The sequence below is a fragment of the Harpia harpyja genome, chromosome 1, assembly GCF_026419915.1.
Source record: "Harpia harpyja isolate bHarHar1 chromosome 1, bHarHar1 primary haplotype, whole genome shotgun sequence".
Lineage (NCBI taxonomy): Eukaryota > Metazoa > Chordata > Aves > Accipitriformes > Accipitridae > Harpia > Harpia harpyja.
This window is the reverse complement of record NC_068940.1, coordinates 88,254,396-88,268,937: the sequence shown is the minus strand read 5'-3', so window position 1 is coordinate 88,268,937 and position 14,542 is coordinate 88,254,396. Positions and strand designations below refer to the sequence as shown.

Sequence of the window (14,542 nt, the reverse complement as noted above, 5' to 3'; positions counted from 1 at the left end):
TCTGTCCTCTACTTGAGTTATCCATGAATATCTCATGGCTGCTATCTCATGGCTGCTATCTGCAAGGCTGCTATTCTTTAAGGTGTGCATTATGCACCGTTCATTGCTACAATCTTCCTTGGTATTGGCAAGCCCTGACTGTGAGGTGGCTTGTTGCCTTCCCCATCTGTCCATTGCTGCTTTCCAAACAGGGCTTATGACCCTCTTTGTGGCCAGTCTGGCATTTGTCTTTCTCCTCTATACAGAAGAAGGAAGGGTGAGATAGAAGAGGTGAAATAAAGAAAAAAAACCAGAAGCCCTTCTGGGAGTTATCTGCCTGTCCCAAGGTATTACATTGTGCTGATGCCATCTGCTTCATGCAAGAGCTGGTTATAGTTGATGTCCTCTAAGCAAAGCCTAGTTCTGTCTCCCTGTGCATTGCTGGAGCTGTGGCTAAGCTGTTCAACCACCAGGCGTCGTCTGGCTGTAAGGGGGGTGGTGGTGGGGGAGCCCCTAGTTTGAAAAGGGAGGAAGACAGGCAGCAGCCTCTTTAGGCATATGCAGCACTCCCAGTGGTTTCTGTGACCAAAGCTACTGCTTAGGTGGACTTGGGAGGACTTGGCTGTAACTACAAAAGAATAGGCTGGAAGGTGTCATCTTTGTTCTAGTTTTCAGAGACATGAACTATCCTAGACAAGCAGCTAACATAATGGGTGGGAATGTATTTCACTGTAAGTTTTTAAACTTACAGTGGCATTATTCCTCCGTCTGCCAGTATCCAACCTGGGGTGGCTCTTACATTGCTGTCAGGAAAAACTTCCCTCCATCGAGGTGTTGCATCTTTGCTCTTTCTGTGCAGTTATTAGTAAGGCCTTGGGAACCTGAAATCCCCAGCTTGTCCCACATTTCTTCTGTTTTCCCTGTGTAGTGACACCATAAACAAGGGGATGTTCCACAGCCTCGTGATGCATTGGTCTACTCCATTGTCCTGCCGTGTAGATGTCTGGCAATGCCAGATGTTGTCTGATGGGGGGGATCAGACCCATAGCAGAGAGTGGACTGTATGAAATCCAGACAGCATTTCTCATCAAGTATTACTTTTGCGTTTCTGAACAGGAAACATTCAGCTTTTGGCTAAAAATGGGGATCTTCCTTCACTTTTTATGGGTGCTTATATTTTTTTTTGATAAAAATGAACTATTTTTTACTGAAACCATACACTTCATGGAAATAAAACTTGTAAATGGAAAATAAAACCTAACAAAATACAGTTTTGAATGAAAATATATATAATCTTTGCAAAGCACAGAAATTTTATGAGGAACTGTAGCAACTGAACTAGTTATTGAAAGAACACACTAGAGATAGCCTGGAGTCTGAACATGGACTTGTTTAATACTGCATATCCTTAGTCCAGATGCTTGCTTACTGCTTTGTCCCTCTGTAGAAATTAGGCTGCAAATGTTATTGTGTCTAAAATGGTATGCCTGTTGCCTTGTACCTCTGAAATGTTAGAGGCACAAATGGGGTAGCTGGCAGGTATGGGAAGCTGTGAGTAGTAACTGAAAGCATGAGTGCCTCACATGGTCATAAGGTGAATATTTTGGTTTGACACTGAGGATGCTGGAAAGTAATTAGTAAGAATCAGTTCCCTGATAATGTTCCTGGCTCATAATAATACACCTATTTTGGGATAGCCTGTTTAGTTTTGTTATTTCCCTCTTTTTGTGGTCTTTCCTATAATAGAGCTTTTTGTTTGGCTGTAAAGTTGCAGTATAAAGCCATGAAAATGAATAAATCATGCTTCTGAAAATGAGTAGGATTTGACTATTAAAATTGTCCATAAAATGCCAAAGCAAATAGTAGGAACATTTTGTAAAGATGTAAAATTTCAAATGAAATTGATGGCTGATGGATTGCAATTCTGAGCCACTCCAGCCTTTGGTACTGGATATTACAGCACTGTATTGAGACATTTACCATTAAAGCATTTGACCTTTCTGTACCTGGGATGTACCTGCCTTGATCCTTCTGGTTTCTGCACTAATGGATTTAAGACACCATGGTACTCCAGCTGTACTCATTGACGTAACTTTTCAGTTTCCCTAAAACACTTCTATTTTAAGGCATTTTAGTTTAGTCTTTATTCAGCACATAACTGTACCAAGACAATGCAGTTAAACATAGTTTTTTCACCCTGTTGGAAACAGATCTTGGCTGGTCGGTCTCTGCAGTCAGTGGCCAGGATGAATGGGTGCGATTTAGACTCATTACAGGAACCCATTCATGTTGTTTCTGCAAAGCATGACTGACACAATATTTTTAGAGTAAATATGTCTAACACAAACCCAGTAAACTACGAAAGAGTTCTGCAAACCATAGGAAAGAGTGCTGGGATGCATTTGACATTCTAGCATGTGTAAATATTTACCATTTGGCTTTGTGCTTCTTCTTCTAGGCATTACCCAAAGCAGTCCTTCACTACAGTGGCTGATACACCAGAAAATCTTCGCCTGAAGCAACAAAGTGAATTGCAAAGTCAGGTAAATCAAATAATTCTTTTGTCTCATTAATATTAGACTGTCAGTCCACTTCTGTATAGTTTTTCTAAGTAGTATTAGTTTTTCTTTGTACTGCTACAGAGTAGCACTCTAATTTAATTGTAAAAAATATTTGTAGGTTGGTATAACACTGCAAAACTCAGGGTTTTATTTCTGATCTCATACTAGTTACCATACTATTGTAAGTCCATTGACATCACTGAAAGCCTTCATTTTCAAAAGTATATGAAGTATCTAAGTAGTTTTTAATGTTTGAAATGTTACAGTTCAATCCAGAGGGTTCATTTGCCTTAGACAATCTGTCATTGTTAGCTTACATCAAACTTAATCATAAAATAGCTGTGTGATTAGCAAACAATTAATTTGTCATTAGCAAACATTTAGAAGCCTTTAATACTTGTCAACACTGAACTGACTGAATGATCCGTTTATGGATCTGTTATGAAGGGAGACCTTATCGCTCTCGACAACTACCTGAAAGGGGGTTGTGGTGAGGTGGGTGTTGGTCTCTTCTGTCAGGTGGCTGGAGATAGGGCAAGAGGAAATGGCCTCAAGTTGAGGCAAGGGAGATTTAGGTTAGATGTTAGGAAAAATTTTTTTACTGAGAGGATTGTCAAACATTGGAATGGGCTGCCCAGGGAAGTGGTTGAGTCACCATCCCTGGAGATATTCAAAAAGCGAGTGGACAGGATACTCCAGGGCATGGTTTAGGGGGCATGTTTAATGGTTGGACTCGATGATCTTGAAGGTCTTTTCCAACCAAAATGATTCTATGATTCTATGATTCTATGTCCTTTGTGAATTCATATATGGAGCAGTCTGTAAGCCAGTTGTGATAAATATGTTATCAATCAAAACTTTATAGGTTAATAAGAAATACATTGAAATTAAAATGTAAAAAGAAAAGGGAAAAAAAAGAAGAAAATGGCAATGAAGACTTATGTGACCCAAACATGATGTTTGTTTACTGTTATTACTTGGTAGTCCATAACATACAGTTCTTACTGATATTAATTCCTTAATAGCTGGATCCTGCTCCCCCATCAATTTCCTATTGTTTGATTTTATGCAACACTGGAAGTTGGCCTGGCTGTGTGAGACAGTTCATAATATTTGATTACATTTTATTTTGTGAAAGTTGTGCGGTTTTTTTTACCATTGGGGTTTTAGTCTGGATTTAGTTGCAATCTCTCATTATAAATTGGTAATTATCATTGTCAATTAATGTAACAAAAACCTGTAGCAGAAAACAGAAAGTAGGCAACAAGAGCTTTCTTGTTTGGGAGCCTCTCTGTAGGTTAATGGGTAAAATCAAAGGAGTGCTAAAGAGAAATGCTAGCACAGATATTTAGCACAATATAAATTTTTAACAATTCTTTACCTTTTGCCATTACAGTTATTGATTATGCAACTTAGAAATTCTTTCATGATGAAATTCTGCCATCTGGAAAGAGGAGAGTTTGTGGAATGTGCATCTCCTCTTGACTTCAGTAGCTTTTAGAGTGGAGTTTGCTTCATTTTCTTGTAGTTTAGTGGTTCTGCATACCATAGTTACTGTTCTGTCACAGAGTTAAGAGGAACTTGTAAACTATACTTTTTACAGGTCTGTTTAAAAGAATATAAACTTTGAGCCCACTATTTTTTTTAGTGGTTTGATGGAAAATGTTGGGATTCAGGAGAATAATAAAATTTTACTCCTCTTTCTGTCAGTTTTTCGCTGTATTGTCTTTTGTATCTGCGCATGCACCCACGCGCATGTGGATATATACAAATCTCAGGCCAAAACTTAAAGCAATCAGATGTGTGCTTTGCCTATGGGCTACCTCTGTTGCTTATCCCCAGGATATCAGTTACACCATGGGTGAGTTTGCCTGCTGGGACTTTATAAGGAATCAGGTACACGAGTCTACTTTGGTGACAGCTCGCCAGTGATGGGCAGAGTGGCAGAGAAGCCAGCTGACTTCCTCACGGCTATGTCACCTGCCTCAGGAGCCTGTGATAAAAAAACCTGTGACAATGATTTCAAACCTTGTGCTCACGATTCTATACCTTAACTCTCATGTGAACTGTGAGCCTTAATCTGAAAGGCTCTCAGGGAAGCCTCCAAAGCCTCCTTTTAAAGTACTGGCAAAATATTTTAATGGGACTGATTTCTGTAGGCAGGTAGGCTTTAACTGGAGAGCTTGTTTGAAGTTGGTTAAGAAAAGTATGGATGGGAGGAATCCTGTTTAGGTGTTTAGAGAGGATAACTCTCCTGTATGAAGTCCAGGCAGATCAGAATCTCATTTAGGAAATGTACCTTTTGTCTTAAAGCAGTCTACCTTCTCCATGGTTATTGTGATAATACTTCTGAGGGACTAGGGGCTGTTGAGAATTGTCAGGTGGGTGTAGAGGTCAACTGGTAGGCATCAGTTTGAGTTAAGACTAACGTAGTAAGGACTGAAATAATTTCTGGTTTATAACTGTGTGCTATCCCAGTACATGATGGGCTTGGTATATGTCCAGTTTAGCTTACACATTCCAAACTCCCCTGTATCAATTGTCTGTCTTGGCTAAATATTGACTAGCCCAAGGAGTGTTGTCTATTTCTAGAGACTATAAGAGAAATGGCTTTCCCTAACCTGTTTGAAACATGCTGACGTGGCACTTTGGAAGTGTAAGGGAACTTGTTCTGGTATTGTTCTCTATTTGTAAACAGAGGACTTAGTATTCTAGGACTCGATAAGCAATATCAATGAGAAACTTGGAGTTTGCCTATGTATAAACTTGCTGCAACTGTTCACAATGCACTGGCATAAAATGTTAGATAAGGATCTAATCAAAACTTGGAAATGGAGAGAAACCCTTAATTTGTTCAATGTGCCTTTTTTTCAAGGTTATTAGGCAGTAAAAGATTTGCAGTTGTTGCAACTATAGTTTTAAATTATAAGGGCACAAATTTACCTACTTGGAAGAAAAGCCATAATGTTTCTGATCATCATTATCTTCCTTGGTGTTGATTCACATCAAGACCATGTAAAGTAGCCTAGCCTGCAAATTGTTTTAATGCTGAAATAAAGATTCCAGGGACTTTTCATAATCCAATTTAAATCTTGTCATAAAACAAAACTGTAAATTCTGAATAACTTCCATAATATTTTGAAGAGCATAAGGACAGAGAAATTGCCATCCTGAATTAGCCCTATTAGCCGTCTAGTCCATCGTCCTATCTTTTCAGAGAAAGTTGCAAGATTCCCAACTGAAACAAATACATGATCTATAATTTGCCATTGTTCAGGTTTTACCCTATTTCAGTGCTGTGCAGTAAAAAAAAGTGTGTACGTGGTTCAAGAAAAGCCTTTCACATGAAACCAAACTTGGCTGGTTAGAATCACATTACTACTACCTTCCAGTATTCATCAGAGCTGCTTGAGCCTTCTGCCAATGCAGTGACAACTTGGGATTGAACAAATTCTGTGTTAGGTAATATAAAAAATTATGTTAACTTCTGAGTAAGAAGAAATGCTTTTCCACAGTAATAGCTGCTTTGTTGTTTCTAAGTAAACATCTTTAATGCTTTTAGTTCTGAAGAGGCACAACCCTATGTTTAGCTGCAGGACTCCAAGCGCCTTTTCAAAATCTGTAGTTTTAGAACTATTGTTTATCTTACTCAGCAAAGCAGGAGAAACTGGTAAAGGAAAAACCATTAAATATTGTATAAGCTAAAAGACATGTTTTTGTAAATTTGTTGTTTTGATTTTCATTTAAGTGGCAATTGACAATGTTTTAAGTTGAAGTGCTGGGTCCTCTATCAAGAATCCATTAAGGCCAGCATTAGGGACCAGACTGTCATGTTGACATAACATGACAAGCAAAACAAACAAAACCAAAATACTGTTTTCAGGAGGAGTCAATAGAAAATGGATTGCTCTTCAGAACACTTGAAAAATTATGTTGTTAAGAAGTCAAATGGCAACATTTAAAAGCTTTCCAGAGAATGTTCTCCTTCTATACAATATAATTTCAGAGCTTTTCCCTTCTTTAGCCTTTTGCTTCCATGGGCTTTCATTCAACTCTGTAGCGTGAAGGAGACACAAATGCATTTTAGGAGAGGCTGTAAGTTTGATTTCCAATTCTGGAAAACTACCCAGTTCAGTGTGCCTCCTGACTGAAGGAAAACGAGTTTTAAGGTCTTTCATCCCCTAAATAAAGAGTATAGACAGGGATCCAATGTCTCAAACAAGTTTTTTCTTTATAACTCTCTGATGAAAAATCCCTGGCTTTACTTTCTTGTGGGTTACTGCATTTTTTTACTCAATAGCATACCATGGATACTTTCCCCATGCACTTGCCTCTCCTAGATGAACTCAACTACACAAGTTACCAATATGCTCATCTCAGCTATGTTTGCTTGGCAATTGCTTTCATGTACCTTAGCTACTGACCTCTCTAACTTTGTGACAGTATAAATTGCTCTGTGACCTTTAGTTCTTGTCTGTGGCAATACTGTGTAGATCAAAAGCAGCAGCTCCAGTTGAACTTGCAGAAAGAAACAGAGATGTTCTGCAGCAGTTCTTGGCAGGAAGGATATCGAAGTGTGGGATCAAAGAGAGGGCTGATGTTTAAGGTGGGTTCTCATATTCCAATGCTTTCTCAGGAAATCTACTTTCAGGTAAGTCTTGGGGAACTTGATACAAAAATCATGGGTATCATCCTACTGCCTTCTTGTCCTAATCTCTGGTGACACAGCCTGAGGCTGCTATCCTTGGAAACTCCCAGTGCTCCTTTTCATACTGCAGAAAATACTTTTTTTGTACTTCTCTTACAGCAGCTTGGATAACTGAAAGTGTATGAGGTGTTTTCTGTAGGAAGAAACATACTTGCAGTTTTTCTTCTTAAACAGAGTTCAGAAAATGTTGATTTTCAAGAAGTACTGTCTTTCCTTAGGGGACATACTCAACTGTATTAGGCTTTTATGCTAATAGTCTAATGTTTTAATAGTCCTTACTTTCTGAGGAATTGCTTGTGTTTGTATCTTTGTCTGCCAACTCTCACCAGGATAATCACGATAATATTGAGCATTTGGAAGAAAGTGAACCTCAGGAAAGGGAATAAAAAATCCTTATGGTCAAATGTTTGTCTCTAGGATGGCCACACTCCTCTTTGTTCAGGTTGAAGAAGAGACAGACTCTGCCTAGCAGTTCCCTGTGAAAGTGCAAGAGACGATGGGTGTAAACTAAAATACAGAAAATTCTGTTTATATGTAGGGAAAAACTTTTCCAATGTGAGGGTGACTGAACACTGGCACAGGTTGCCCGGAGAGGTTGTGGAGTCTCCATCCTTGGAGTTTTTCAGAAGAGGACTGGGCACAGTCATGAGCCATCTGCTGTAGTTGACTGAGCTTTGAGTAGGGTGATGCACTAGATGATCTCCAGAGTTCCACTCCAACTTCACCTGTTTGCAGATTCTGTGATTCCTCTCTGTCCTGTCCTTCTTCAGGTTCCTCTTGACCATTTCTGTCTTCTTTCTTGCCTTCTTCTCTTTGCCTCTCTGTTCCAAGAGTATGTGTTAGCAAACTTCCAGGCAGATTCTTTTTATTAGCTGTTTTTCCTGACTTGTTAAAAAGCTTTTTCAGTTTATATGCTCTGCGTTTATGAAGTCTTTGGAATGAACTGCCACAGTGAATGCTATAGGGGAACAAAATGCTGGATGGATTACTAAAGCAGACATTTAATGGATTTCCTGGGGCACCCTGGGTGAGCTCATTGGAGAAGTCATGGAGAAAACAGTCCTTGGAGCTAGAGACAAAGATAAAAATATCCTCCTTCAGCTGAGGAAAGGAGAAGGAAATATAGGATAGCAAGCAGAAAGACCTGGTTATAGCTTTATGGGTGATTTTGTAAGTTGTGCCAGAGGACCCTGCAATAGAATTTAAAGATGGGATTTTTCCAGATAGCCATCAGGTACTAGTTATTTACCTGCTCCTCTCCCCAGTTGTCCAAGGATCTGAACCCAATCCACTGTATGTGTATGAAGAGAGGGGTGAGAAAACAAAAAGAGTGCAGGCTTCTCAGTTGTCTTCTTGCTATTACTTTTGAGTGAGAAGTCCTGAAGTAGTTGATTGCATTCAAGCTTTAAAATAAACCCAGACTGCCTGCAGTAAGTTCTCCCTTGCTCCCCTGTGAGCCCCTGCACAGCAGCATTTTGTAAATCATGCTTACCTACTAAATGTGATTTTTTTCAGCTTGTGGTTTGTTCCTTCTTCCCCTCTGAAGACTACTCAAATGACTTGTTGTATCTGCATGAGTCAAAGGCATGAAAATAATTCTTGATGTGAATAATACAAAGCTTGAGGGGAGTGCAGGAGGCAGAATGGATTTCAGTCTTCTGGGAAAATGGTTGTCACCTCTTCTGATTGTTATCTTGCTGAGTACATGAGGGATTCTGTCTACATCCTGTCTGCACTGGATTGGCTCCTGTTACTGTGCTACCACATATCTACACTTTCTGGTTTGTTTTTTTTTTTCTTTTTTTTTTTTTTCCTCCTTCCTGCAATTACTAGGCAGGCTGTAAGATTCAGGATGTGACAGCAGTGCTTCCTCTTCTTTCCTGTCTGCTACTCCTCACTGTCACAGAGGCTGGACCAGCACGTGGAGATAAACAAGTTGTAACCCTGTGGTCAAGAGACACCAGAACATGAAGTAAAGGCATCAAACAGTGTGTAGTACTGTAATAGTTGATAAACAGATTGAGAGGCAAAGAGGGAGTTTCTCTGTGGAATACATTTACTTATTTTTGTGTTACTGACACATTTGTAGCATCCTGAAATTCTTTTATTTCACAGGTGGAAGTACAAATCTTCGGCTGGGATATAAGATGTGATTATAGACTACTTTTTTAAACAGAAAAGAAGAATGGTTTACTTTAGCCTTAAGTTGTTAAGACTTAAGTCCTAAATCTGTTTCCTGGTACTGGCTGCATATCCTACATTTTTTTAAAATACTTTTTTTTATCTAATATCATTGGCTTGTATAATTATACAGAATTTTAAACTAATTTGCAATGGTAATGTACTGGTCAGTGTAACAGAAGTTACTTGTATAAAGGGGTTGGGATAGTAGTATGTTTTTTTCTTGTTTTTACTTGTTTATGAAAATAACTATATTTTCTTATGATGTTGACAGTTCTTTCACCTATTTTCTTTTTGGGCCAGATCATGCCTTGAAAATTAGTAGGTTAAGCTGTGTAGATAAAAGCAGTACATTCTCTTCCTTTTTTCTGAACCTATTATCTGCATTTATATCTAAGGGCACAATTACAGGTTTCAGTGCCTGAGAAAACAACTGCATCAGACCATTCTTTTTGTACTATTCTTCATTTCTCCGCAAAAAAATCTGCGACGATGATGATGGAAGGAGCACACTGCAAAGCAAAGATGAATACTTGCCCAACATTCCGAGGAAACTTCAGACAGAGTCGCACTTGAGCATCTATGGAAAATGTCCACCTATCTAACTTTTCAGCTTTTCACTGTTGATTTGATGATACAAAAGTGAAAGTGCCAGCATTTTTTTTGCATTAGAGCTTGACGTGTTGTTAAAATCCATAGTGATTTGAAAACCTGATGTAATTTTGTAGGGGAAAACCAGAACTGAATTACATTTAAGGAAACACAATAGTGTCTGCAGAGACTCAAAAGCAAGCAGCGCAAGCTGTTTCTGCTGACCAAAAAATTGTGAAGTCTATAAAATACACAGTTGCAGGAGAAGAATCACCTCTCCCAGTGCCAAGACTCAGAAGTAGGATGCAACATATATGAATATAATGAGATCCATTTTTCTAGCATATGTTGATGAGGAAAAAAAAAATTGTACTTTTTCTCTTTCGCAGATGCACTTAATGTTTAACTGTAAAAAGTGAAGGGATAATACATTTACGTAAAATATAGGTAATTTTTGTGGTAGGATGAGGGCAGAGTGGTCATGATTATTAAATAGTGTACTTATTGAGCAAAACCATTTTTATAGACTTTCTTTTGACATCGAATCAATGTACAGCAAGTAGGACATCATAATAGAAAATCTTAGGATCAATAAAATCACAAGTGATTCAGACCACCTTTACTTGTACAACCAGCACTAATAGAAAGGGGACAAAAGAGAGCCACAGAATTCATAGCTGTTGTTTGTAAGTTGAGTTGTGGCATTCTTAACTGCATCAGCACTAGTATTGAAATGTCTATAACTTTTTAGAGGAACGATTAATAAAAATACTTAAAATTAAGATGTTATCAGAATTTCTACAATTTAAAAAAATTATTCACTTAATCTTTTATATTCTAATCTTTAAAAAAAAATCCTTTTTCTTCTGGGTGGGGAAGGAATGGGGAACATTCACTGGGCTTGGGCCATACTAACATGTATGTTCTTTTTCATGTCAAGTTTATCTTCTGATTCTCTTTAGGTTCTTTCTGCTGTTTATTTTTGGAACTAGATTTTTTTAATGGTTGCTCTGTGCAACTCTGTTGCAGGAAATTGGATGCTGTGATTCTTGTTAGTTATGTTTTTGTTGCATTACCGCACAGTATTTAAACCCACATAAAGGAGAAATATGTTCAGTTGTAGAGAGTTTAAGACGGAGAACAAGAACAGAACAATTGTCATAGAAAGTGAGACACCCAGAGACTGCAAATCAGATGCCAAGGACATATCTGTACTGCTTAAGTACAAGAGAGCCGGGAAGAAATTCCCAATCCCAAAGACAAGTAGTGTGTACTGGCTTACGTCCACACTGTATGTGGCTGCTCCCCTTATAATGGATATATATTTCTTTCTGATTCATAGTGTTTGAGATCGTGTGAGGGCTGCATACCAGCCTGTCAGAGTGGCACTTGTGAAGCATGAAACTGAGCGTTTGTGAAACCTGATGGCACGTGGGGAGATTGCGGGGTCAGTGTCCTCTTGGTTGTGTGGAACGGCTGGTCAGGTCAGAGGAGCAAAGCTGGTGCAGGCATGTCCATGCTGGCTTTCTGGAGTTCTCCCTTGACTGAAGTAGACACTGAGCTGTGCTTGGTCTTGCCTTGGGGATGGCAGTACAGCAGAGCTGGGGAACACGCTCAGCAGTGTGGGTATCGAGGTGCCAGTACTGAGTTCGTTCCCCTGCCCTCTCCCCTTTAGCAGAGTATTTGTACTGAGGACGTCTGTCAAAGTCAGAAAATGAGATCACATCACTCTTTCTTTCCTTTTTGGGGTTCAGATCTGCATCTTTTAGAGACTGCCATGTTTAATCAAAAGGGGTCCATGTAGTCTTGCTTCCTATTGCTGACACTGCTGTTTTTTCCCCAAACAGTTCGTACTTATTGTGATCAGCAGGAAGAAACTTGACTTGATGGGTGACTAGTCTGAGTATTGGTAATGTCAGCATTAAAAGGAAGGACAGCTAAGGAGCATGCCTTTACTTACTCACCCTGGGATGTAAAAAAGGAATTTTCAGGAATATGTTTTTAGTCAATACACTGAATTAAGAGAACTTGTTTTATTTTCTTGATGTTGCCAGTGACTTCCTCCAGGAAGTTCTTAATCTTTGCCCTAGACTTCCATTTGTGTAATGGCAGGGATAAATTATCTCTTTTTTTCCCAGCAAATTGTAGTGGCTGGCATATTTAATAATTTGAAAGTGGCATATGAGTATTTTTGTTAATATCCTTTCATCCAAAGTGAAAGCTCAACATTTTCTTTTCCAATGTGAGATTATAACAATGAATTCTTCGTACATCAAAGCATTGGATTAACCCATTTGGCATTTCACATTGTGACAATTAATGGCTTCCATTTAGTTCCTGATTTTAAGCTCATATCTTTTCAGAAGTACTGACCTGTTTCTTACCAAGGGACGAAGCTAGTCATCCATCTTGTTATAATGAAACCAATTTTTATGTTCATCTGTGGCAATTTCTTAACAAACTTCAGAGGTTCTGGACTGAGAAGTTTTAAAGGCAAGGTTAATTTTTCACTTCATTTTTTCTTGTCCTTATTCTCATGGCCTTACATTAACATGTTGAAAGAATATGATAAATGACTGTATTTCTCCTAATTGTATTGGTTCCTTGAAAATGTTTTGAGTTTGGTCCTTATCCCTTTGTAAAGTTTTAGTCCACAAGGATGAGCCACTTTTACTCTTGAGACATAAGGTTTTTTTCCTGTTGATGCTACAAGCTCAACCTGTCAGTTTTTCTAGTTCAGGGGATCCTTGAGAGTGATCGTTGCTCACAGTGTTATGTTGATTTGCAGATATCCATGGTTCCCTTTCAAAGGAGAAAGCAAATTGAAAGTTTTAACATAAATTGGAGTTTACCAATAGATGGAGAGATCAAATCTTACTCTAACATACCTCCGGAAGTTGCCTCAAATCCATAGTTAGTTTGTCCTATAGTTGAACACTTTTTCCTGGCATGCAATAAACTTGTTGCATATTTCTACTGTGATGGGAGTGTAGAATTAGACAACAGAATTTCTATGAGCATGATTATATTTCTTTCTATTTGATGCAGTTATTTTTTTCATAGAATGCATGCACTCTTTAGATCTAAATTGAAAAAAAGGAAAATACTGATTTACCTAAAGACTTCTCCCATGTGATTAACTGTGATGTAAGGCTGCTTCTGAAGAGTCTTTATAAGTATGCATTTTGTTTAGAAGTTACTTGTATCTGCTAAAGTATTTTAAATTGTCAAAGATTTCTATATAACAGTTGAGAGTGGCTGGATTTCTTTACCTTTTTGGCTTTTTTTTTGAGTGTGACAAAAAAAAGTCCATCCAGATGCATATCTTTGCTTTGTATAACACAGCTGTCCCCACTGAGTGCACTGACTACTGAGTAGTACCCTTTAAATCCATTAATTCTGTTTTTGGTCAGCATTTGTTCTGGAGGTGGCCTTAACAAAATGACCAGCAAAGCTGCTTAATAAGAGAAATCCAAGCCCGGTGAGAGTGTCACATTCTCTTAATTGGAAGTCTTACAAAATAGAAGCTTTAAGCAAATGAAATGGCAAAAAGACGGCTTTAGCCTTAGTGGAGAAATTAAAAACTGAATAAACAAAATCCCTGTCATTCCCTATGTTCCCCAACAAAATGTAGTACGCTGGCTTCTGGATTTTGAATAGCTGCAGAAGGGCTTTGTCTACTCCAGCAAGAGACTTTCTGCACTTTGAAGCTTTGTGGATGTTTCCCTCTGTCTCTCTCTCTGACTTTGTTTTTCAGTTCTTGGTAATTTCTGACCATGTGTAGTCTGAGCTGTCTGCTTACGGTGCAAAGAGCACTTGTAATACACTGAGTGTGACTGTGAGAAGGAGAAAGGAGAAACTGGCCTTGGCTTGCCTGGTGGTGCAAGGCCAAAACAACACATGAATCAGAAATCGCATGGTATTAGGCTTTTCAGAGTATTTGGAAGAAGAAGAAAGGCAGGAGAGTTCCTGGGCAGTCCTACCCCTTGACCCCAATAAAAGGCCATGAGCGTTCGTCAGCATTTTAGCTGGTCATTTTCCTGATGCTTAGGTTACTTATTAATGGGGCTGTTTTAGATCCAAGAAATATATTGTCCTCCTGATTTATTCTCAGATGGTGCAGGGACCATTCAGAGTTCAATGATTTCTTGTAACTGCTGCCTCGCAGGATGGATTGAGGTCTATTTGGGGTGATAGTTTGTCAGGTAGTGCTATGCTTGCAGGAGATTATGTTGATGGGCTTTCAAGTGAAAGGGTCAGGAAAGAAAGAGAAAGGAAAAAGTAGGATTAGTATAATGTTTAACCTTGCCCAAAACAAAGTGAGTGGAAGAAAATACTAAATGCTTTCATTGCACCAAATGTTAGAGGTTTGAAGATATTTGGTAGAAACACTTTTTTTTTTGGCAAAGATTTAATGTTAGAATCTGCCTTGAGCACAGTTTCATTTTTTTCCAGTAGCTTACTGGACTGTAAATTTTGAAGGGCAAAATACATAAGCTGTTTTAATTAAAAAAAAAAAACA

General features: G+C 38.6%; 1 protein-coding gene across 2 annotated transcripts in view; it reads left to right on the top strand.

Moving 5' to 3' along the window:
• Positions 1 to 14,542, top strand: part of NEBL (nebulette) — a 278,197-nt gene that overhangs the window by 80,970 nt on the left and 182,685 nt on the right. For both annotated transcript variants that reach the window (XM_052803980.1, XM_052803987.1), the window contains exon 3: positions 2,438 to 2,522. In XM_052803980.1, coding sequence (XP_052659940.1) covers positions 2,438 to 2,522 — 85 coding nt within the window. The remainder of the gene's footprint in view (positions 1 to 2,437; positions 2,523 to 14,542) is intronic.